This window comes from Hylobates moloch, unplaced genomic scaffold (genome assembly GCF_009828535.3).
Source record: "Hylobates moloch isolate HMO894 unplaced genomic scaffold, HMol_V3 SCAFFOLD_1, whole genome shotgun sequence".
NCBI lineage: Eukaryota > Metazoa > Chordata > Mammalia > Primates > Hylobatidae > Hylobates > Hylobates moloch.
In genome coordinates, this window is record NW_026652276.1 from 135,956,977 (window position 1) to 135,982,058 (window position 25,082).

Below are 25,082 nucleotides of genomic sequence, written 5' to 3' on the forward strand. Positions count from 1 at the left end.
TTCCACTAATGGGAGCCAGTGGCAGGCATCAGAGAATGGGGGCACAGAGGGGATGGGGCGTTTGTCCCTCGCTCTGCTGCAGTGTCAGCCGCACTGCTAGTGCTGGCTGCATCCCTCTGTGACGCCTCCAGGTAGCCCTTCCTGTGCTGCTCCCACTGCCTCCTCTTGAGCCCTCAGGCCCTGGTGGTAGCAGCCTCCTGTGGTGGCCAACACTGCTGTCACCGGCACTCAACAGCCTCTGTTCCCCCAGCCTCGCCCACACCCCTCTAAACAGTCCTTTCCTTAGCTTCTCTTCAGGAGTCCCGGAGGAGGGCCAGGACCCTGACTGACACTCCCTGTAAGTATAGAGTGTGCTCCCTCAGTAACTGCAGTGAAGTCCTGCTGTTTTCATCAAGGGGATTCTGACTGCATGGTGCATTCTCATAGGTCTTCAGCCTTCCAATAAAACATCAGAAAACCAGATAATATAATTCAACATTCTATATCAGAAAAGATCAGCTTTCCAACATTTATTCCGTGGAATGAGTGCACAGCATTTTCATGAACTACCTCAGGGCTACATCAGTACAAAATAGTTTAAATTAGTAAAATAAAGTAGTTTCAAGGGGAAATCATTGACGACTTCAGGATAAGTGCCACCACCATTTGGGAACAGAGGATAGAAGGTAGCCATGTGGTTATTCCATGATGCAGGAATCAGGCCGGCAGGTGGACTGTCAGTGCTGTCTTGTGGCAGCTGGCCTCTGCCTTCAGGGTACCACCGTCTCCAGGACACAAATGGGCAGCAGAAAAATGTCACCTTGTTGATGCTCAGCAGCTCATCTATTGGGACGAAACTTCCATCTCGGCCAAGGGAAATACTCTGTTGAGTGACCAGCGGGGCCCAGCCCTCAGCCCTATTTATGTTATCAATATGGTTCAGGGAGGATAAAAAAGAGTGTTCTATGGGATAGAAAGGTGGGAATGAGAAAAAGCTAAGTGGCTGGGCATGGTGGTTCACGCCTGTAATCCCAGCACTTTGGGAGGCCGAGGCAGGTGGATCACGAGGTCGAGATTGAGACCATCCTGGCCAACATGGTGAAACCCTGTCTCTACTAAAAATACAAAAATTAGCCGGGCATGGTGGTGCACACCTGTAGTCCCAGCTACTCAGAAGGCTGAGACAGGAGAATCACTTGAATATGGAGGCAGAGGCTGCAGTGAGCCGAGACGGTGCTACAGTGAGCCAAGATGGCGCCATTGCACTCCAGCCTGGTGACAAAGCGAGACTCTGTCTCCAAAAAAAAAAGAAAAAAAAAGAAAAAGCTAAGGAGATGACCTTATGTTGCAAATGAGGAATCAAATTCTCTATTTGTGGTCCGAGATGCCTTTTCCTGGCCCAGTTTTCTGTCCAAAAGGCTCCTTTAACCTCCAAGTTATACACTATTAATGGGAGGCCCACAGTGGGGCGGGGTGTGATGAGCTGGAAAAGCATGATGTGTGTGTGTGTGTGTGCGGGGGTGGGGCCATCATCAGAGTTTGCACAGGCTGCTAGGAAGAGCCATAGCTGTCTGCTGGGAACCCTGCTGGGGCAAGCAAGCCCTTTGACTCTCCTGCCCATCTCAAGAATATTTCTAAAATGTTTTAACAGCAAGTTAAAAAAAAAATTAACCCTCTTTATATAGATACCCTGGACACTTTTTCTTATGGTTCCTCCAAGATGATTATAACTCCCGTCTGACACTATATATTCCTTTAATAACAAAATTTCCCAGAAGGCTCACAAATCATGGTTGGCAGCGCAGCCTTTTCAATACTGGACACATCCCATGCTAAGGCCCTCTGCACAGATTTTGTTTACTATCACTGGCGATCAGCCTAAACTTCTCACCCCATATATCAACCCACCCCGATGTGTATGTACACCAGGTACTATGTGACCCACCTACTACTGGCTAATGATGCAACTTCTGAAAGACCCTTGCACCCTCACTGCATGTTCTGCCACAACAGGTGGCTTGGTGTCACGTACTCCCTGGCACCATCTGGTTCGTGCCAGGATTAGAGTTCATCGTGTTTGGCTTCCTGGTCTTTGAGTTTAAATTCCTCGGCTGTGACCTTCCCATCTCCATTCCGGTCCTGGTTGGTGAACATATTCTTCACAATCAGCTCAGCATCAAAGCCAGGAGCGAGTTTCCCTTTGCCAGATGCCACCTGGGCGTGAATGTACTCTGAGAACTGGAAAAGAAGGGGACAGGAAAGACCATGAGTTCAGCTGCCATGAACGCCAGGCCTGGGGCCAGAAACAGAGCAGTCTGGGGGTGACAGGGCTGGAACTTGAGTCTGGGCTACCAACACAGACAAGATCTTCTTGGCAGCTACATGACCTATGACCTGTGTTTTGTTTTGATTTTTTCTCTAAATGCAGGTGAAAAACCCTTGTACTAAATGACTCTAAGAGCCCTTATTATTCAGGTAGCCAATACCCAGCAGCCGTCAGAGCTATCCCTTCTCCCAACTTGGTTACCCATCAAAGGCTGACCCCCACGACCACCCAAGACTGTAAGAACATTCTTGGATGCATGCATTCATTCACGTGATCAAAACATATGGTCTACTATGTGCTGAGCACACTGTTCTAGATCTTGAAATACATCAATACATAAACAAACACCCTGCCCCTGTAATGCTTGCATTCTAGTGGAAACAGACAATTAGACATGAACATAAAAATAGGTAAATTACACATTAAGTTACAAAGTGAAATGCTCCAGAAAAAAATCAAAAAGTGGAGCTCAGTAAGGAAGGGAGAAAGGGATGAAGTGTTCAATTCAGTGGTCAGGACAAAACTTTAAGGAGAAGGGAAGATTTGTGCAAAGGCTTGAAAGATGAGAAGGAAAGGGCCGAACAAGTTATCTGGGGTAGATGTCTCCTCAGCAGAGAGGGCAGCCGGTGCCAGGGCTCAAGGTGGACACATGCTTGGCGGGTCACAGACGGCACTGGGGGCGGGTGTGGCCGGGTAAAGTGGGCAGAGGGAGACAGCCGGCGAAGAGGTTACAGCGAGCAGAAAGTGCAGGGTCTTCACAGACTACTGTGAGGCCCTGTGGACAGGGGCCTCTGCAGGTCTGACCCAGCTCCTGTGTGAGAACGGCCACTGTGAGGGCAGGAGGAGCTTCATGAACACCACTGCTGTGATGTGACCCGGGAAAGAGATGACAGGCCCCGGGCTAAGATGCTACAGGGTAGGGGTGGTGAGAAGTGCCAGGTTCTGCATGTGCTGTCAAGGTAGAGCTGGAATGATTTCCTGAGGACTATTACGGCCTACAAGAGAAAAAGAGGAGTCAGAGATCACCGAGTGCTCTCGCCTGAGCCACTGGAGGCCAGTGATGCCACTGACTGTGACGGGAAAGGCTTTGGGTAAAGCAGACCCCAAGCGGGGTGTGTGGGTGGATAGCAGGGGTTCCGTAAATGAGGACATCAAGCAGGCAGCTGAACACATGAGTGTGAAGTGGAGAGAGAAGACTGGACTGGAGCTACAAATCCAGACGCCATCAGGATATGAACCCGATAAGACCACCAAGTGAGTGACTTAAAGACAGAGAAAAGAACAAAGGTCAAGACTTAGCTCGGGGTACTCCAACATGAAGCGATCAGGGACAAGAGGCCTAAGAGGGATGTACCAGGGAGGCAGAAGGAACACCATGAAGTGTGGTGTCCTGGAAGCCAGAGAAAGATGCATCCTGTAGGGGAATCAGCTGTGTTGAAGTTAAGAGGAGCGTGGGAGCTGACCACTGGATTCCGCAATACGGAAGACACTGGCCACCCTGGCAAGGTTCGGCTCAGAGGCATAGAGGGACAAATGCCAGACAGGAGTGGGTTTAGGAGAGAATGGGAGGAGAGGAATTGGAGGCAGAAAAGACACACAATTCTTTCGAAGTTTTTGCTGTAAAGGAAGGAAAGTAATGAAAGAAACAGACACATCCAGGGAAGGGAAAATAATAGCACATTTGTATGCAAATAAGAAAGATCCAGAAGTGCTGATGATGTGGAGAGAGAGAGGAAAAGGCTGGAGGATGTGCTTCAATAGCGGATGTGGAAGAGGCAGGGAGCTGGAATTCCCCAGGGGTGGGACAGGACAGACGGTTCTATTGCCCAGCTTCAAATGACTGAGTAGCTGTGTGACCTTGGACAAGTCATATACCTTCTTTGTGCAGTTTCTTCTAAGACACAGCTGTTGTGAGGGCCAAACCAGAGAATACACTCAGAACACACAGGGAGGCGTTGAGCACCCAGTAACAAGAACTGAATACAGACTGTGTGCCCTGGAATCAAACCCTACACCTCTCAGGGAATCGGTTTCTTCAGAGAGGAATGGTAAGCTTCCATCGAGAGGGCGTGTGTAAAAGCGCTTGGCACACAGTGTGCTGGTCATCTCACAATCCCTCCAGCCAACTGGCCTCACCCTTAGAAGGCCTCACCTTCAGAACTGGCCCCGTGGCCTCACCAGGCTCCCTGAGCTCTTCTGTCCCACCTTCCTACAGAGGCCAGTTACCTCTTCCAGGAGGACTTCTCCGTTGCCATCCTTGTCAATTTCTTCAAAGAGGTTGGGTGACACCTCACCATTCCATATGAACATGTACCCCTCGGGAAGGCCAGCCACCAGCTCCAGGAGCTCGATGTCAAACACTAATACAGCACTGCCAGGCACTTCTCCATCTGTCCAGGTGACAGGAGTGGGAGGCGGTGTCAGCCAGCAGGCAGCAGTCAAGCCCATCAATCAGCACCCACCCTGACCACCCAGTCCCACCTCAGGGTGGGACTTCTGACCAAAGCAAGAAATCGGAGCAGAGGCTACTCACTTTCTCACTGTAGGCAGCGGCCCGTTAATGAGTCATGAAATCAGTTTAGAGGGTGGTGACCAGCGTTTTGTTATTTTTTAAATTAAGGAATAGAATAGAGGCCAGGCATGGTGGCTCACGCCTATAATTCCAGCACTTTGGGAGGCCGACTCGGGCGGATCACTTGAGATTAGGAGTTCACAACCAGCCTGGCCAACATGGTGAAACTCCATCTCTACTAAAAAGAAAAATTAGCTGGTGTGGTGGTGGGCACCTGTAGTCCCAGCTACTTGGGAAGCTGAGGCATGAGAATTGCTTGAACCAGGGAGGCAAACATTGCAGTGAGCCGAGGTCGCACCATTGCACTTCAGCCTGGGCAACCAAGTGAGACTCCATCTCAAAAAAAAAAAAAAAAAAAAAAAAAGGAACAGAATACTTTGTACCTGTAGAAAAGATAGGTATTGTGTCATGAAACTTGAGTTTAAATTTTATATATAAAACTAAAAGTAATGCTCACTTCAGCAACACATACTAAAATTGGAACCATACTGAGAAGAATAGCATGACCTCCGTGCAAACAGGACATGCAAATTTGTGATGTGTTGATTAAAAATAAATAAATAAATGTGTATATGTGTAAACTGTATGTTTATGTAATACAGATTGGGAAATAAAGTATATTTCTTACTGTGTGTCTTGTGGAAAAAAGTTTGAAAGCTGCTTGTAGAGACTACAATACAATGGTAAAACTTTTAAGTAAATCTAACAGCAGAACTTTTAGAATTGGAACAATACGCCTGAAGATGATGATCCAAGATTTGACTATAAGGACAAATTCAAGAACAGTGTATATAGTATAGGCCCAAAGAAGTTATCTAAGTATGGAATATATAAAGGTAATGTGTATTATTCCAAATTATTATATCTTATCTAGATTATATGTTATATATAATATGTTATGTATTATAATTATTAATAATATATCACAGAAAAAGTCTTAAAGGATATACAACAATTTTTTTTTTTTTTTTCTGAGATGGAGTCTTGCTCTGTCGCCAGGCTGGAGTGCAGTGGCGCGATCTCGGCTCACTGCAAGCTCCGCCTCCCGGGTTCACACCATTCTCCTGCCTCAGCCTCCCAAGTAGCTGGCATTATAGGTGCCCATCACCATGCCCGGCTAATTTTTTCTACTTTTAGTAGAGATGGGGTTTCACCATGTTAGCCAGGATGGTCTCGATCTCCTGACCTCGTAATCTGCACACCTCGGCCTCCCAAAGTGCTGGGATTACAGGCATGAGCCACCACACCCAGCCAGAATATACACCAATTTTTAAAGGGTTTCTTCTGGGATTGGTAGGAAGAACAAATGTACTTTTCAATTCTTTTATGGGGAAAAAATATCAATCCACAGTGCCTATCATTGTTACCAGTTAGCTCTTCCTATCTCCTCCACGTCCAGATATCAGCAGTGTGAAAACACTGAAAAGAAGGGGGTCCTGGGGCCAGGCACAGTGGCTCACGCCGGTAATCCTAGTGCTTTGGGAGGCCTAAGCAGGAGACTCACTTGAGCCCAGGAGTTAAGACCAGCATGGGAAAGATAGCGAGACTTGGTCTCTAAAAAATAAAAAATTAGCCAGGCAAGGTGGTGCATGCCTGTAGTCCCAGCTACTCAGGAGACTGAGGTGGGAAGGTTGCTTGAGCCCAGGAGTTCAAGGCTGCAGTCAGCCATGATGGTGCCACTGCACTCCAGCCTGAGTGACAGAGTGAGACCCTATCTCTAAAAAAAAAAAAAAAAAAGAAGTTATTGAATCCCCATGTGGAGGACACATTGTGGCTGAAATGATGGAGTAAAACATAACCACTGTGAGGATGAGGTAAAGCCAGTATTTCCAGAACTTGCAACTAATCTCTCCCAAAGGAAACTGTCTTGGACAGCCTACAGGCTCAGAAGTGAAAAGCAACGGCCTACAGCATTCCACCTGTCCCAGGAAACAGTTCCAGAAGGACGTGCTCAGTCTGACCCCAGAGAAACCTCCCGGACAGCTCCCCCGGGGACACCTCCCACACATGGGTCTGAAGATCCAAGATTTATTTCACTCAAACTGGTTCTTTTCAAGAGGGTAATGGAGCATTGATGTAGCTCACCGAATTCACAGGGGTCTCCAAACAAAAATACTAACCAATTTTTTAAAAATAGAAACCACACACTCTTTGTGTATTACATGTAAGAAGCATGCTGTGATTCTAACTATGGCACCCCAAAAAGCACAAAATTCAGATAGGAAGCGGGCCCCCAACACCCTTGAATACTGTTGCTTACTCACCCACGCCAGCTTCCCCATAGCCCAGATGGGGCGGAATGATCACTGTCCGTTTCTCGCCAACGCACATCTCTCTGAGACCCATGTCCATCCCCAACACAACTTGCCCAGATCCCAGGACAATATTGTAAGTTTTGCCTAAATTCCACCTAAAATGAAACAGAAGAGCCTCATGTCAGGTCACCAACCCATTGGCACTGAGAGTGTTCCCATGAGAAAGACACATCACTCCTAGGATATTCTTACCAAAGAAATAAAAATCCCTATCTAATCATGAGGAAACATCAGACAAAAATAAATCGGGGCACATGCTGAAAAATGTCTGGCTGTCATCCTCAAAACTGTCAAGGCCATGAAAATCCAGGCAAGACTGTGGAAGCTCCAGAGTGGAGAAGCATAGTGGAATGGGGTCCTTTTTGCTTGAGCCCAGGAGTTGGAGGCTGCAGTGAGCCAAGATCGAGCCCCTGCACTCCAGCCTGGGAGACAGAGTAAGACTCTGTCTCAAAAACAAAAACAAAAACAAAACAAAAAACCCTGGGTTTTGGATTCAGCAAGACCTGAGATGGATTCCTGGTTCTGCCACTTAATTTGACCCTGAGAAATGTAATCTCTCAGTTACTTTATCTATGAAACGGAGACAACAAATATAGCTATCTCACAGGGATGCTTTAAATCGCAAATAACATGTTATGCTTGGCACAGCGGAGAGGAAGTACAAAGGGCTCAATAAATGTTTGGCCTTGAGGTGTAAAGCGTTTATGTCTGTAACAGTCTAAGACTAAAAAAAAAAAAAAAAGACCACCAAGAGTTTAATTATCCTTGATGGCCATGGGCCTCAGGAAGCCAGTTTAAAAAAAGTTTGCTCTATCACTTCAGTCACTACTAAAAATAAATCTACTCCAAAATCTATGCCATTCCTATCCTAAAGGCAAACAGCGTTTATGTTCTTTACTCCAAGGAGAAAAGCCCCCTCACCCCCCTTGATGCCCATGAGCAGCTGGTGACAACATGGACGGGTGCCCCTTTGGGTCACATCCTCTTCTCAGGCTTCCAGACCTCCCCTGGGCCCAGGGCAGCCGGTTCTTTCCCTCCTCCAGCTGATTACCAGCAAACCAAGACAGGGTTTGTGTTTTCCCACCTGGGAGGAACCCGAAACAAAGCCAACTCGGGTGAGGGATGCCTTGTGGGAGGGAGCCAACTCCTACTGCCCGCCTTTCTCTGGGGCTACTCCATTTGCGAAGCCTTATGACAGAATATTCCAGAACTTACTTAGTCATCCAGGAATGCATGTTTCTTCTTCCTTCTTGAGGCCAGTTTAAACACGCACACGTAAGAAAATCCTCCAAGCAAACAATTTGTTGTCATGTGTCATCTCTGAACACACCACTCATTCTTTTTCCTCGGGTCCTGTGATTTTCTTTCTTTCTCTTTTGGGCAGTGTTTCTCTCAAACACGGTCCTCACTCCCCCTGCGTGCTTCCTGGCCCCATCCACAGCCGGCCTGCAGCTTCCTGCCTGCTTCACCCTTCCCGGCTCACTCCCACTCCTCTCCTCCCTTCTAGGCAGCAGCTGCTGCCTTAGTCCTGACGAATGGGGCCCAGCCCACACGGGGACTCTAGCTGGGACCAGATAGGCAGGTGCTGGCCAAGCTTTCCATTAGCCCACTATTCTGAAGCTCACACCAGGAAGACACCAGCAGGGACACCAGCTGCTACTCTTCTGCTGCAGATTTATATGCAATACAGAGGCTCTCAGAGTACAAAATGCACTTCCTGATAAGGAGCCCTGGCTCTTGTGGCTCCCGAGTGCTCTACCAGGATGTTATGAGTCCTCCAAACACAAGCAGGAAGCAGGGAGACTGACTCTCCCTGTCCCATGTGAGAAGCAGATCTTGGACCCTCCGAGAAGGAATTCCTTTGTTCATTCCCCATGCCCACTTCCCCTTTCCTCAGCCTCAGGATCAGCGGACAGGAATATGAACATCAGCAAGAGCAGTGACAGCAGCCACGGACCTTACAGAGCCTTCTAACCTCACGGACCATTTTCACTCTTAGGAGCTCACTTGATCCACAAAAGCACTACAAGCCATGCCCCTTCCCTGCTGCCATGCCTCCCGCTAGCTTCCAGTAGTCAGTGGTTGGGATTTCTTTGCAAGGTCTGTTGTAAGCCAGGTCCCTGTAAATCTGGGCCCTGGAAGCCTAGCACATATTTCATTGATTCTAAAATGCATATTTTTTCACAGTGTAACCTTGCTATAATTAGGATACATTTCATGACTGACAGTATGTCATCTGTCAGCGTTTTTACTTGGTCAGAGATACATGAAATAATGTTTCCATCACGCTCTTTAGAGTTCATGAAATACATTAAATGCATTAGCATACAGGATCCCGTACCCCAGGGGGAGAGCTCTGAAGAGTATATCCATAGGGTCTTTTCTTTTTCTTTCTTTTTGGAGACAGAGTCTCACTCGGTTGCTCAGGCTGCAGTGCAGCGGCGCGATCTCGGCTCACTACAACCTCTACCTCCCAGATTCAAGCGATTCTCCTGCCTCAGCCTCTTGAGTAGCTGGGATTAAAGGTGCGTGCCACCACGCCCAGCTAATTTTTGTATTTTTAGTAAAGCCAGGGTTTCACCATGTTGGCCAGGCTGGTCGAACTCCACAGCCACAGAGTCGCCCAAAGCTAGAAGGCAGAGGGACAGGTGGAAGGAAGAGAGGACCCCGCACATCTACGATCAATGCAGTCGCACATACCTGCTTATGCGAAGCTTTTTTTCTCCCCAAGACCAAACTTAGGAAACTAAGTCAGGCTCAGTACAAAAATGGATATATAAAAACTGCTGAAATCAGCCAGGCATGGTGACTCACACCTGTAATCCCAAATCTTTGGATGGCTGAGGCAGAAGGATCTCTTGAGCCCAGGACTTTAAGGTTAAAGTAAGTCCTGATTTCGCCACTGCTCACAGAGCAAGACCCTGTCTCAAAAAAATTTTTTTAATGCTGAAAATGTTTCTTTCCCAAAGAAGATAATATTATATTAACTTACAGATACATCTGAAGATTCAGATTCACAAGAAGCAAAGCTCCTTCTACATGCCTGACACTAGTTTATGCTGTCGGTTCGTATTTAATAATTTCTCAGATTTATCTCAATCAACGGACATTTATACAATGCTGCTTTTGTGCTATGCTCTGGGCAAGGTGTAGGGCATAAAAATGTAAATAAATGCACTGAGTGTCCCTAAGGTATTTACACCGGCAACAGAGATAGAAACAAAACTAAAAGACAGGTAATGCATAATGTGTCATGAGACTACAGAAGCAGCAGCAGTTGATTCTTCTATGAATTAAGGAAAGATTTTGAGGAAAAAATAGAACATTTAAGCCAGGGCAGAAGTTGGCCAGAAAAAGGAAGAAAAACAGTAACAATCTTCACTACTACACATGGCAGCCCTGGAAGGCAGAAGAAGGACCCCGGCAGAAGAGACTGGTGAGGCAGAACGGAGCTGACAGAGAGCCTTATGTGCCAGACTCCGGAGTCTGGCCTTTATCTGTGCATCAATTTCTTTTTCTTTTTCTTTTTTTTGAGACATAGTCTTGCTCTGTCGCCAGGCTGGAGTGTAGTGGCACGATCTTGGCTCACTGCAACCCCCGCCTCCCGGGGTTCAAGCAATTCTCCTGCCTTAGCCTCCTGAGTAGCTGGGATTACAGATGCCCGCCACTATGCCTGGCTAATTTTTGTATTTTTAGTGACGGGGTTTCACCAAGTTGGCCAGGATGGTCTTGATCTCTTGACCTCGTGATCTGCCTACCTCGGCCTGCCAAAGTGCTAGGATTACAGGCATAAGCCACCACGTCCGGCCTCTGTGCATCAATTTTTAAAGAAAGCAGTTCAGCTGGGCATGATGGCTCAAACCGGTAACTCCCAGCACTTTGGGAGGCCAAGATGGGAGGATCATTTGAGGTTAGCAGTTCAAGACCAGCCTGGGCAACATAGTGAGACCGCCCCCCCCAACTCTAAAAAAATTAAAAAAATTAGCCTGGGCCAGGTGCAGTGACTCACACCTGTAATCCTACCACTTTGGGAAACTGAAGGAGGAGGATCACCTGAACCCAGGAGTTTGAGACCAGCCAGGGCAACATGGCAAAACCTTCTCTCTGCTAAAAATTAAACAAAATTAGCCAAGTATAGTGGTGCGTACCTGTAATCCCAGCTACTTGGGAGGCTGAGGCATGAAGATTGCTTGAGCCCAGGAGATAGATGTTGCAATGAGCTATGACCATGCCACTGCACTCCAGCCTGGGCAACAGAGCAAGACCTTGTCTCAAAAAATAAAAATTAGCCAGGTGTGGTGGCACATGCTTGTGGTCTCAGCTACTCGGGAGGCTGAAGTGAGAGGATTGCTTGAGTCCAGGAGGTCGAGGCTGCAGTGAGCTATGGTCACTTCCCTCATTCCATCCTGGGTGATAGAGTGAGACCCTGCAAGAAAGAAAAGAGAGAGAGAAGAGAAGAGAAGAGAAGAGAAGAGGCTGGGCACAGTGGCTCACACCTGTAATCCCAGCAATTTGGGAGGCCGAGGTGGGCAGATCACCTGAGGTCAGGAGTTCGAGACCAGCCTGGCCAACATGGTGAAACCCCGTCTCTACTAAAAATACAAAAAATTAGCTGGGTGTGTTTGTGCGCACCTGTAGTCCCAGCTACTTGGCAGGCTGAGGCACGAGAATTGCTTGAACCCGGGAGGCGGAGGTTGCAGTGAGTCGAGATCATGCCACTGTATCCTAGCCTTGGTGACAAAGTGAGACACCCTCCCCCAACCAAAAAAAAAAGAAAAGAAAAGAAAAGAAAGAAAGGAAAGAAGGGGAAGGAAGGGAGGCAGGGAGGGAGGGAGGAAAGAAGGAAGGTAGGAAGGAAGGATGGAAGGAAGGAAGGAAGGAAGGAAGGAAGGAAGGAAGGAAGGAAGGAAGGAAGGAAGGAAAGAAAGACAGCAGTTATACGATGCGACCTGTTTTTCAGAAAGACAATTTCATGGGGAGAAAAATGACCTGGAGCAGGGCAAGACCATTAATCGGAAACTCTTAACATAATGCACCTGAGCAGTGATGCAGGCGCGAGCTATGCAGTGGGGCAGCATGGAGATAAAAGCTCTCAACCAGCATCTACCCAAGACAGGAGGATGGTGGGAGCACACGACTGTCACCCTCCAGGCTCACTCCCACACCATTCTGGTTGCCCTTACGTGGAGTCCAGCAGGGTCCCATCCAGAAGTGAGGCATTGTAGTGATATTTGAGGTAATCTCCTTTCTTACTCAGCACTGAGCAGTCGGGAGGTTTGTAGTGGGAGGTGATGCTGATGGAGTCCGAAGGGTTGTGGAAGTCGATCACATGGATGTCAAACACCAGCACAGCTGAGCCGGGTATATTCCCTAAAGGACAGACACAGGAAATTAATGAATGACCCCCGCAGGCTGCAGCACATGGGCCTCCCCAGTATCACCAGGTATGTCCTCAAGGCCCTCCAAGTGAGGAAAACGGGCACCCAGATACAGAACCCTAGGAGGACTCCAAGACTGATGCTGAAAGGGCCGTTGGATGTAACCTCATCCTCATTTTACAGGTGGATAAACGGAGGCACAGATTTGCCCTGGGTCCCACAGCCTGTAATGAGCACAGTCTGGACTAAAATTCAAGACTACGGACTATTGCTCCGTGGAATCGTTGAGCCTGAAAGATGAGTGGCTACGTTGATCACAGATGAGGAAACTCAAGCCCAGCCAAATTAATACCTGCCCCTCACCCACCGGAAGTAAGAGGTGGGGTGAGAAAATCAGCCGTAGAGTGAAATCACTCCAATGTCCTACCACTGCTCAAGAAAAACAGAACATAAACTTCATAAAGAAAAAGACACCTCTCCCTCAAAATTGGCCCCTTATGATCGTACACCTAACAGTCACAAGGTGCTTTTAGAATACATCCTATTTGTTCTATACTAAATTATTAATTAACTTTTCCATAATATCCACTTTTGAAGACAGTAGCTCACATCTGAATAATGTTTTACAGTTTGCCAAAGTATTTTTCACCTACATTTTCCCTTTAAATCCCTGCAGCAACCTTATGGGGTAGGCATGGCCATAACCCCAGGAATTTAACGACAGCTTCCCAGGGGCGTGGGGGACACTTAAACATATGCATCAGTTGTAATACATCCCCCAGCCCAAATCATTGCAGAGAATTTTAAATGCAAAATATTTTTAAATCATGTTACCTGGAGTCAAGGACATATTTTATTATCATCAGCATTTTACATATAAGAAAACCAACTCAGGTTAGGTATGGTGGTGGCTCACGCCTATAATCTCAACTCTGCGAGGCCGAGGTGGGAGGATCACTTGAGGCCAGGGGTTCGAGACCAGCCTGGGCAACACAGCTAAATGTCTCAACAAAAAAATTAGCTGGGCGTGGTGGTGAGCACTTGCAGTCCCAGATACTCGGGAGGCTGAGGCAGGAGGATTGCTTGAGGCCAGGAGGTCAAGGCTACAGTGAACTAGGATTGCACCACTGTACTCTAGCCTGGGCAACAGAGTGAGACTCTGTCCTCAAAAAAGAAAGAAAGAAAGAAAAGAAAAATTCAGACATCATATTACTTATTCAAGAGAATAACACAGCTAATGACAAAATTCAGATAGAGATACACAAACACCAACAGCTCTTCCTCGCCTCCCATCCCCACACGTACTTTTCTGTGTCTGTTTCTTGATTGGTCTCTCTCCTATCTCTCTCTAATAGAAACACACTCACATTCATATTTAATAGGCGTTTTTTGAGTACCAGGCATTGTTCTAAATTAAACATGTATTGTTTAATTCTCATTAAAATCCTGAGAAAACGGAGGTACAAATTTTGGGGCTGGCCAAAGTTAAAGGTAATAATTTGAGAAGCGTGTGCTTTAATAGCAGAACACAGGTGCCTGCTATTCACTCAAAACAGGGGCTGCTGGTGCGGGTGGAGTGGGGTGCAGGCTCCTTCCCACAGGAACCAGGAAATACAACCTGCCATTGGCCAGAAGGCTGTTCAGAGCCAGGGCCACGGATGGCTCTGTGTGGGAAGCTAACACACGTGGACAGGGTGGGTGTCTGCAGAGGCAGATCTATGGTTTCTCAACCTTGGCAACCCATTAAAATCACCTGAGAATGAACCCGAAAACATTATGCTAGGTGAAGGAAGCCAGACACAAAAGGCCACACATACTGCAGGATTCCAGGATATGGAAACGTCCAGCATAAGCAAATCCATAGAGACAAGAAACAGATTACCTGTTGCCAGCATGGGGGCAGTGGGTGGATGAGGACAGGGTATGGAGAGTGACCGTTAATGGTTATGGGTTATTTTTTGGAGTGATGAAACTGTGCTGGAATTAGGTAGAGGTAATGGTTATGTTACCTGGTTAATATACTAAAAACAACTAAATTGTAAACTTTAACATGATTACTTTTATAGTATGTGAATTATATGTCAATAAAACATTAAATAAAAATATCTCTCTTGGGTATATATACAAAAGAATTGAAGCTAGAGATGCGAACAGATATTTGTACACTCATATTCACAGAAGCATTAAGCATTATTCACAATAGACAAAAAGTAGAAACAGCCTAAGTGTTCATCACCAGACGAACTGATAAATAAAATGTAGTATATACATCCAATGGAATATTCATTCAGCAATAAAAAAGAATGAAATTTATTAGCCAGAAAAGAGGAATTAATTTTTTTTTTTTTTTTGAGATGGGAGTCTTGCTCTGTCATCCAGGCTGGAGTGCAGTGGCGTGTTCTCAGCTCACTGCAACCTCCATCCCTGGGGTTCATGCGATTCCCTTGCCTCAGCTGAGATTACAGACATGTACCACCACACCTGGCTAATTTTTGTGTTTTTAGTAGAGACAGGGTTTCACCATGTTAGCCAGGCTGATCTTGAACTCCTGACCTCAGGTTATCCACCTGCTTCAGCCTCCCAAAGTGCTGGGATTACAGGCGTGAGCCACCGTGCCCAGCTTGAAATTTTGATAAATGCTAAAATATAAATAGACCTTGAAAACATTATGCTAAGTGAAATAAGACACAGAAAGAGAAATATTGTACGATTCCACTTAAATGAGGCACTTAGAATAGGCAAATTGGTAGAGACAGAAAGAAAGGTGGTTGCCAGAGGTTGAGACGAGGGAGGAATCGGGAGTTACTGTGTAATGGGTTTATGTTGGGGATGATGAAAGAGTTCTGAGTGTAGATGATAGTAATGGTTATACAACATTGTGAATATATTTGATGCCACTAAACTGTACACTTAAAATGGTTAAAAAGGTAAAGATGTTAAGTATATTTTACCACAAATTTTAAAAACTTCTAACACTGAACTAAGCAGTCACCAAATTTTGTCAATTCAAATATAATCTCCCCTCCAAGATGCATTCGGGTGCAGGGCCTTCTCTAGGGCAAAAAGGAACGCATCTGGAACCACCCACATCCCTGGGATCTGATGTCAGCAGTCAAATGAACTCAGCCTCTCAGGCCCCGAGGATTCCAGGCACAAGAATTCCAACCAGTGTAGAGGTCGATTCACACCCAGTCAAGGAACCATGTAGCATCAGGTGGGTATGTCAGCTTCTAGGAAGTTAACGTGAGTCAGTCTCCCAGGTACCTGATAACCTCTGAGGCACACACATTATTGAGGGTGTCAACAAGGAAACACTCTCTGTGTGCGTAGGAAGTTTTGTTTGTGTTTCTTTCTGCTGAATCCCTAACACCGTGAGCAGGGCCTGGTCATGAAGAAACTCAATAAATCTTTGATGGATGGATAGATGGAGTTTCTCGGCCTGCAAAAACGAAGATCAGAACCTTGAACCATAGACCCCACCTACCCCAGGCAGCACCAAGGCCTCGAACGTCTATCCCTCTATCTTGCTCTGACTTCCACAAAGCTATTTGTAGATTAAGTATAGAAATGAGTGCCGACCAACAAACAGGCAGCAATAGTCCAACGTGGCCCCAACACCAACCTCCTCTCTGTATAAACCCTTACCCAATGCAGAAGTCATTCTGTCCTCACCATGAGAATGCCTCCCTCAGAAGAGATACAGATGAGAAAAACTTAAAGCAGCCAATAGCCCACCTAAGAAACTCTGCAGCTCCTGCTGGGGGTGGGTTTCCTCTGCGGAGAGTCAGTTTCTTCTGAGGGTGTGGGTTTCTTCTGAGGGGAGTGGGTTTCCTCTGAGGAAGGTGTGTTTCCTCTGAGGGCTCTGAGACTTCTGGTTTGAGGTCTCAGTTCTCCACATATGGGTATCAACAAATCACTACCTAATGGGGACTCATTCTTTCTGTCTGTCTAGGACACACACGGGTCAGAGAGCCCTGGGTGCAATTCCAGCTCCATTATGGATTAGCTGTTGTGGCCTTGGACACATGGGTGGAACTCTCTGGGCCTCATTATCTTTCTAAACAACGAGGGTAATGATGCTTCAGAAGACTATTTCCGGGTTTGAATGAGTTCATGTGCAAGGAGTCCCAGACACACAGTGGGTAAAATGTAATTTATTAACTTTCTTCTGTTTCCTAAAAGGGTGCTCAAAAGGCAATCTGGAAGTTGAGTAACAGTAGACCATCGATGAAGTGATGCTTACACAACCTCGCAGGCAGAATCCATTCCCCGCTTTGAGGCTGCAAACCCATCCAAGTGCCCTAATTTCAGGGCTGACCCATGGAACAAAGCAGATGGCAGAAAGATCCAGAACCTCTCCCAGGAGGCCAACCCTTTCCCCTCCATCAATATTGCAGGGGAAAATGGCTGTGACAGAATGAAGTGCTGATAGAGGCTGAGAGCACACGGACAGCCCACAATTCATTCCTTCCACAAATGTTTGCCAAACATTCACAATGTGCCTGGCCCTGTGGTATGCAGTGAAGAAGCCACTAAGTAGACAGCCTCAGCATCCTTACCCCTCTCGGGTCACCCCTCAGGCATCAGCATGAGCTCCTATGAAACCCCCACAAAGAGGCCAAGGGTGCTGATCAGGAGAGGACAGAGGCAGACTCCACTCAAGAGCATGTGGGGTTTATACCTCAGGGTCACTCAGAGTGCCCTCCTCCCACAGCAACGTGATTCAGGATGAAGCAGTCTCATTGCCCATAAAATTTATGAGCCTTCGGCTGCTTCCCAGAGGCTTATATAATTCTTTGCAGAGCTCTGTCTCATACTTGATAGAAAGCCAAGAGGAAAAAAAGTAATTTAAGCAAATGTTTTCCATCAATGCATTCTTTTCAAAGAAAGGAAAGATTAGTCCTCAGGCCATAATGAAACAAGAACATTCAGAAAGTATTTATCTGTTTCTGTTTATATTTGACTAGAAGTAGAAATCTACATGATAAAAAGCAATACAGCATCAAGACACTAGACAAGCAGGACGTGTGAAGAAAGGCCTGTCGAATGGATCTTAAGCTGTGATCTGTTGTGGTTTAATCAATCAGAAATTTAAGTCAGGGAGAAAAAAATATTTCTCCATGGTACAACCTACTTTCCAACCAACTTGACATTTCTTGGATCCTCTGGGATGAACACTACTGGGAAAACTCTCAAGATCCATATGATGTATTAACAAAAAAACAGAACAGAACTAACAAAATAAATGTACAGCCAGCAAGGCCAGCCTCCGTCAGCAAAAGAATACGAAAACAAAATAAATACTGAATCAACTATTCCTAAGCGAGGGAGCAGCCATTAAAATACATAGCATAGAAAGATGTTCAAAACATATCTGTTGTTCACCACAAATTGGGTGAAAAGAGAAATTACAAAGTAATACCCATAGACAATCCCATCTTTGTCCGTATTGATTAGTGTAGGTGGGCATTTTTTTTAAACCTATACATACACTCAAAGGTACAGAAGGACGTTCACTTCATGGCTGCATTTGTTTCCTACGGTTGCTGCAGCAAAATACCACAAACTTGTTGGCTTAAAACAATGCAAATGGATTCCCCTAATTCTGGAAGGCAGAAGCATAAATTCAAGATATTGTTAGGGATGTGTTCCTTTTGGAGGCTGCCGGGGAGAATGTATTTCCTACCTTTTCAGCCTCTCGGGGCCACCTTCATTCCCTGACAGGGTCCTCCTTCTGTATCTTCTAAGTCAGCAGTTTAGCACTTTTTCCCTGGTCTGACTGCCTGCCTCCCTTTTACAAAGACTGTTGCAAGTATTTTGAGGCCACCTGGATAATCCAGGATACTATTCCTACCTCAAGATCCTTAATCAAATCTGTAAAGTCCCTTTTAATAAGGTAACAGGAGGCTAGGCATGGTGACTCACACCTGTCATCCCAGAACTTCAGAAGGCCAAGGTGGGAGGATTGCTTGAGCTCAGGAGTTCCAGACAAGCCTGGGAAACATAGCGAGACCATGTCTGTCTTTACAAAAAAAAAAAAAAAAATTGCTTTTGAATTAGCCGTGCATGGTAGCACACACATGTAGTCCTAGCTACTCAGGAGACTGATGCAGGAGGATCACTTTAACACAGAAGCTGGAGGCTGCAGTGAGTTAGGAGCTTATCTTACCACTGCACTCCAGCCTGGGCAACAGAACAAGACTTTGTCTCAAAACAAAATAAATAAAGTAAGGTAACATACTCACAGGTTCTGGGGATTAGAACATAGATACTTTAAGGGGCTAAATGTTCTGCCTACCAGATTAAGATTAACAATATTTATTTCTGGCATGGCATGGCGCTCACATCTATAATCCCAGCACTTTGGGAAGCCAAGGTGGGCAGATCACTTGAGGCCAAGAGTTTGAGACTAGCCTGGCCAACACAGTGAAACCCTATCTCTACTGAAGATTTTTAGAAAAATTAGCCAGGCGTGGTGGCACATGCCTGTAGTCCCAGCTACTTGGGAGGCTAAGGCATGAGACTCACCTGAACCCAGAAGGCAGAGGTTGCAGTGAGCCAAGATTGTGCCACTGTACTCCAGCCTGGGTGACAGAATGAGACTATCTCAAAAAAAAGAAAAAGGAAAAAAGGAAAAAAAATATTTATTTCTGGGTGGCAGGATTTCTTTGCTTATCTGTATTTTCTTTTTCTAAAGTCAACATGTATGATTTGTGTAACTTCTAAAAGGAAGTGTGGTATGAAGGTGACAAAAATGTTCTAAAACAGGATTATAGTGATGGTGGCATAACCCACTAAATGTTCTAAAAGTCATTAAATTGTATACTTAAGTGGGTGAATTTTATAACATATAAAACAGAAACCAAAGAGGGGCTTTTGCACTTACTTTCAAATGGTTCAGCCCAAAATAAATAAATAAATATAAAAAGAGATCAAATATAGCAAAATGTTAACAATTGGCAAAACAAAGCGGAATTCACTGTAAAGTGTTTTTGACTTTGGTGTAGAATTTAACATTTTCAAAAGGTAAAGGAAAATGGGCAGAGAAACAAGGAGAAATAACAGGACAACTCTAGAAACTAAATCTATTTGGGCATTCCAGTCTTAAGCTCGACTTTAGCTTCAATATTTTGGCTCTCAAGAAGCTCTGTGCAGGGTGTGGTGGCACGTGCCTGTAGTGCCAGCTACTCCGAAGCCTGAGGCAAGAGGATCGCTTGAGGCCAAGAGTTCCAGGCCATAGTACAAGATGATCACACACTATACTTTCCAGCCTGGGCGACAGAGGGAGACCCCATCTCAAAAAAAAAAGAAAAAGAAGCCCTGTTCCAAGCAATGTGGAAGCAGCCACAGCTAGTGAGGAAGGCAGGTGATGCTGATGCTCACCTCTTCCTTCCTCTCCATACCCCAGGTGAGGGGGGACCACAATCCTTCGCTTCTCTCCAATGCAAACACCAAGTAGACCTTCATCCATCCCAGGAATCACATAGCCCTGCCCAATGTACGTGTCAAACGTGCGGTTCCGAGAGTAGCTAGAAAAGAAGAAAGGAAAGAAAGAGGTCATTTATGAGGGCCTCCACAGAAGCTGTGCAAATTAGTTGGGAAAGAGATGCAAAGGCACACAGAGGCCTCCAGACTCTGGAATAGCGTAAACCACAGTATCTGACAATACAGCCAGGAAACATGCTCCCCTGGAAGGGTAAATAGGAACCCCCACACAGCATGTGAACAGCCACCTGTAGAGACACGCTGTGTGGCCCTCCAGTTTCGTCAGGTTATGAATGCAGTGTGGGTTATGAGAAGCACCACACAGAAATGGAGCTAATGTAAATTGAACACTATACTTTCTTTTTCTGAGGCAAGGTCTCACTCTGTCACCCAGGCTGGTGTGCAGTGGCACCATCATAGACAGCTCACTGCAGCCTCAACCTCCCAGGCTCAAGCAATCCTCCCACCTCAGCCTCCCAAGTAGCTGGGACTACAAACACATGCTACCATGCCTAGCTAATAAAACTTTTTTTTTTTTTTTTTGGTAGAGATGGGGTCCCACTATGTTGCTCAGCCTGGTCTTGAGCTCCTGGATCAAGTGATCCTCCTGCCTTGGCCTCCCAAAGTGCTAGGTTGACAGGCATGAGCCACCATGCCCAGCCTGTACACTCTATAACCATGTCAAGTTAATGAAAACAATCAAGCTCTCAACCAGCCTGGGCAACATGGCAAAACTCTGTCACTACAAAATTACAAAACTCAGCTGGATGTGGTGGCACACACCTATAGTCCCAGCTACTCAGGAGGCTGAAGTCAGAGGACTGCTTGAGCCAGAGAGGTTGAGGTTGCAGTGAGCCAAGATCACACAACACTGCACTCCAGCCTGGGTGACAGAATGAGACCCTGTCTTGAAAACAAAAAACAGAATCAAACGTAGCCCTTATCAGAAACTACGAATGTGTCACAAGGACAATGTCTCCAATATCTAAAGAGAAAAATATCTGCATATGTGGGACATGAATAATTTTTTTTATTTTTTTTTTTTTTTTTTTTGAGACAGGTCTTCTCTTTGTCTCCAGATGTGTGGTTGGACTCAGGCACGCACCTCACCTCCCACCTCAGCCCCTCAAGTGATTGGGGCTACAGCATGCAATAACATGCCTGGCTCATTTTTGTGTTTTTAGTAGAGATGGGGTTTCACCACGTTGCCCAGGTTGGTCTCGAACTCCTGGGCTCAAGCGATCTGCCTGGCCTGGCCTCCCAAAGTGTGGAATTATAGGCCTGAGCCACAGCACCCAGCCTGACATGAAGATTCCGATCGCCAGGAAAGCAGCATACACACTGAGAGTAATGAATTCTGCAGTCTCCACCACACCCCGACAAAAGGCCCCCACTATCACCCCTGCTCACCCCGCCACCCTGGTGAATACTTGGGTTTTCCAAGTGCTCCTGGCAGGAGCCCCAAGTCCACTCAGCAGAAAGATCCAGCCTGTGTGTAAACTGCCGAGTGAGTCTATTACCATGAGTTTGGTAAAAAGAGGAATCAATTCCCCACAGCATAATGATTCCAGAATAAAATAATAAAACTCCATTTGCCACAAGTCCACTATCAAACTGGACCATGTGACCTGCACCCCTTCCCCACACCACCTGGTGCCGATGAGGCAGAAAGCCTGTCCTGAAAGAGCCAATCAGTCCTGCCATTCCCTCACCTCACAGCCCGGGCATGATGCCCCGGAGAAGAAGGACCCCCAAGTGGGGCCAGGCTGATACACAGGCAGAGCTGTGGGGGTTCTCCCTTCTCAATACCCCTCAGAGACCACAAAGTCATGGGGCACGAAGAAAGAATCACAACAGATGTCTCTCCTCACCCAGGAAGCAGGAGATTGTCCACATAAACTCCCAGAGGAGGCTGTGAGTCCCCCTTCCCACCCACTGAGAACAGCACCCCACGCTAAGCAGCTCCAAGCCTCCTCCTGGTGCACTGGCCAGGACGGCCTGGAGGGGAACAAGCAGGGAAGAGGAGGACCGTGCCGGCTCCCAGCACCCTCCAGCCAGAGCAGGACTCACCCTCCCCAGGTTCCCACCTGCAGGACTCTGGGGATCACCAGCAATGTGCAGCCACTGCCAGGCATTCAGGGAAGAGAAGGATACCTACATGGTGGCTCCCAACGAAGGGACACCAAGTAGTGAGAGAGACGGCAGGTACCCACAGCGGGGATTGCTGCCCACTGGAATAGTCGCAAAGATTCCATGGCAGAGGGGAGACAGCAGACACCGAAGGCTGTGGGATCTGCCTAAGGGAAGAACAATGGTCTGGCAGCAAGGGCCAAGCCGAGAGGCAGGAAAGAGCCTCAGAAGGAGAGACGGAGTGGCAGGGTGGGCTTGAATTGTAGTGAATGCTGAATAACTTTAAAAGTTAAAGACAAGTAAATGGAAAACCATCCTGTTCCCCAATGGAAAAGCAAAGTCATCAGTCCTCCCCTAAACTAACTTAAAAGTTCTTTATCTTTTCTTTTTTTTGAGACAGAGTCTCACTCTGTCGCTGAGGCTGGAGTGCAATGGTAAGATCTCGGCTCACTGCAACCTCCGTCTTCTGGGTTCAAGCGATTCTCCTGCCTCAGCCTCCCAAGTAGTTGGGATTACAGGCATGCACCACCACACTCAGCTAATTTTTGTATTTTTGGTAGAGACAGGGTTTCACCATGTTGGCCAGGCTGGTCTTGAACTCCTGTCTTCAAGTGATCCACCTGCCTCGGCCTCCCAAAGTGCTGGGATTACAGGTGTGAGCCATCGTGCCTGGCCTAAGCCACCACGGCTGGCCCAAACTAACTTACAAATTTTAAAGCAATTCCAATCAAAATCCCAGGGGTGTGTATCTGGTGGTGGTGAGGAGCTCAGTGAAGTAAGGCTAAAATTCATCTGAAAAAAGAAATAATTAAGAATGCTGTTTTTAAGGTGCAGTATATAGCAAGCTGTCATTCTTGTAAAAAATTAAGAGGGAAATATATACATATATGTACTTCATTATATATGTATGGAACACCTATGAAATTAGTAACACTGGGCCAGGGGCAGTGGGTCACACCTGTAATCCCAGCACTTTGGGAGGCCGAGGTGGGTGATCACTTGAGGTCAGGAGTTCATGACCAGCCCGGCCCAACATGGTGAAACCCTATTTCTACTAAAAATACTAAACAAATCAGCTGGGCCTAGTGGCATGTGCCTGTAATCCCAGCTACTCAGGAGGCTGAGGGCAGGAGAATCGCTTGAACCTGGGAGGGAGAGGTTGCAGTGAGCCGAGATTGTACCATTGCACTCCAGCCTGGGCAAAGAAGTGAGGCTCTGCCTCCAAAAAAAAAAAAAAAAGAAGAAAAAGAAATTAATAACAACTGGTTCCCTATGAAGAGGGAGGTGGGACAAGGATAGGTGGGAAATTTGTCATTGTATACTTTTTCATACTTCCAGGGTTTTAAATCATGTCAATGCATCACTTAGTAGAAAAAAAAGTTATTTTTTAAAAAAGAAAAAGAATGCCCTTTACTATACAAATTAAAAAGCTAACACTAGTTAATCATAGTTAAAGGTGCGATGCTGCCCTAGGAGCAGATAGAAGGTAAAGGATAAAAATTCTACACAAAGACTCAAAAGTACATATAAGAATTTAGTTCATAACAAAAATCACCTTTTAGAGCGGTCAGGAAACGATAGAGTCATTCATGACGGATGTTGGAAAAACTAGCTAACCACCCAGAAAAAAATAAAGTTACTTCCTGTCAGAGTGATACCACAATAAATTCCAGATGGATTAAAGACTTAAATATGAAAGAATTTATGAGCATAGAGAGAAACTGCGGAATGTTGTTAACACTGGTTATCTCATGGTAGTGAGAACGGAAGGGGCTGACAGAAAATTTACATTTTTTGCTATACATTTTTGCATTGTTTCCATTATGCAATTAGGACATATTACCTCTGGTCCAGCGCAGTGGCTCATGCCTGTAATCCCAGCACTTTGAGAGGCCCAGAGAGTGGATCACTTGAGGCCAGGAGTTTGACACCAGCAAGGCCGACATGGTGAAACCTCATCTCTACTAAAAATACGAAAAAATTAGCTGGGTGTGATGGTGCACACCTGTAGTCCTAGCTACTCAGGAGGCTGAGGCAGAAGAATTGCTTGAACCTGGGAGGTGGAGGTTGCAGTGGGCTGCAATCACATCACTGCACTCCAGCCTGGGCAACAGAGTGAGACTCTCTCAAAAAAAAAAGAATATATCACTTTTGAAAATAAAAATTCTAATAAAGAACATCTTAAAGAATAAAAAAAAAACCATTAAAAGGCTTGAGGGAAATACAGGCAAACATTTATATACTCTAGGAAGAAGACAGACTTTGTAACAAGTCACCAAAGACAGGAACCGTAATGAGGAAGTCTAATGTATCTAACAACATAAAAGGTTTACAGTTAAATGGGCCAAAAATCAACATAACCAAAATTAACAAATAGATAAATTGAGGAAAATGAGGAAAATGTTTTTAATAATATGCAGCCATAAAATAATTAATATTTTTAATGTGTAGAGCTCTTCAAATCAACAAGAAATAGACAAATGCCAATGCCCTAAATAGAAAAATAGGCGGCCGGGCGCGGTGGCTCACGCCTGTAATCCCAGCACTTTGGGAGGCCAAGGCAGGTGGATCACGAGGTCAGGAGATCGAGACCATCCTGGCTAACACAGTGAAACCACGTCTCTACTAAAAATACAAAAAAATTAGCCAGGCGTGGTGGCGGGCGCCTGTAGTGCCAGCTACTCAGGAGGCTGAGGCAGGAGAATGGCGTGAATCCCAGGGGGCGGAGCCTGCAGTGAGCCGAGATTGCGCCACTGCACTCCAGCCTGGGTGACAGCGAGACTCTGTCTCAAAAAAACAAAAAGATAAAAAAAAAAACTAAACTAAAATAGAAAATAGAAAATAGAAAAATAGGTAAAGGACCTGAACAGATAGTTCACAAAAGAAGGTACTCAAAC

At 46.1% G+C, this 25,082-nt stretch overlaps 1 protein-coding gene and 1 non-coding gene across 3 annotated transcripts in view; one reads left to right on the plus strand and one right to left on the minus strand.

Annotated features, from left to right (window-relative positions):
* Positions 1–465: 465 nt before the first annotated feature.
* The window catches only part of FKBP9 (FKBP prolyl isomerase 9), a 50,946-nt gene continuing 26,329 nt past the window's right edge, over positions 466–25,082 (minus strand). Inside the window, exons 6-10 of one of the 2 annotated variants that reach the window (XM_032758364.2) lie at positions 19,954–20,099; positions 12,376–12,562; positions 7,142–7,287; positions 4,532–4,695; positions 466–2,217 (exon numbers count right to left, since the gene is read on the minus strand). In XM_032758364.2, the coding sequence (XP_032614255.1) occupies positions 2,041–2,217; positions 4,532–4,695; positions 7,142–7,287; positions 12,376–12,562; positions 19,954–20,099 (820 nt within the window). In that variant the 3' untranslated portion in view covers positions 466–2,040. Of the gene's footprint in view, positions 2,218–4,457; positions 4,696–7,141; positions 7,288–12,375; positions 12,563–19,953; positions 20,100–25,082 lie in introns of both variants that reach the window. The other variant, XM_058445880.1, reaches the window with a different exon arrangement.
* On the plus strand, positions 5,329–5,431 carry LOC116809857 (U6 spliceosomal RNA). The gene has a single exon (XR_004370029.1). It is a non-coding gene; the product is annotated as a U6 spliceosomal RNA (small nuclear RNA).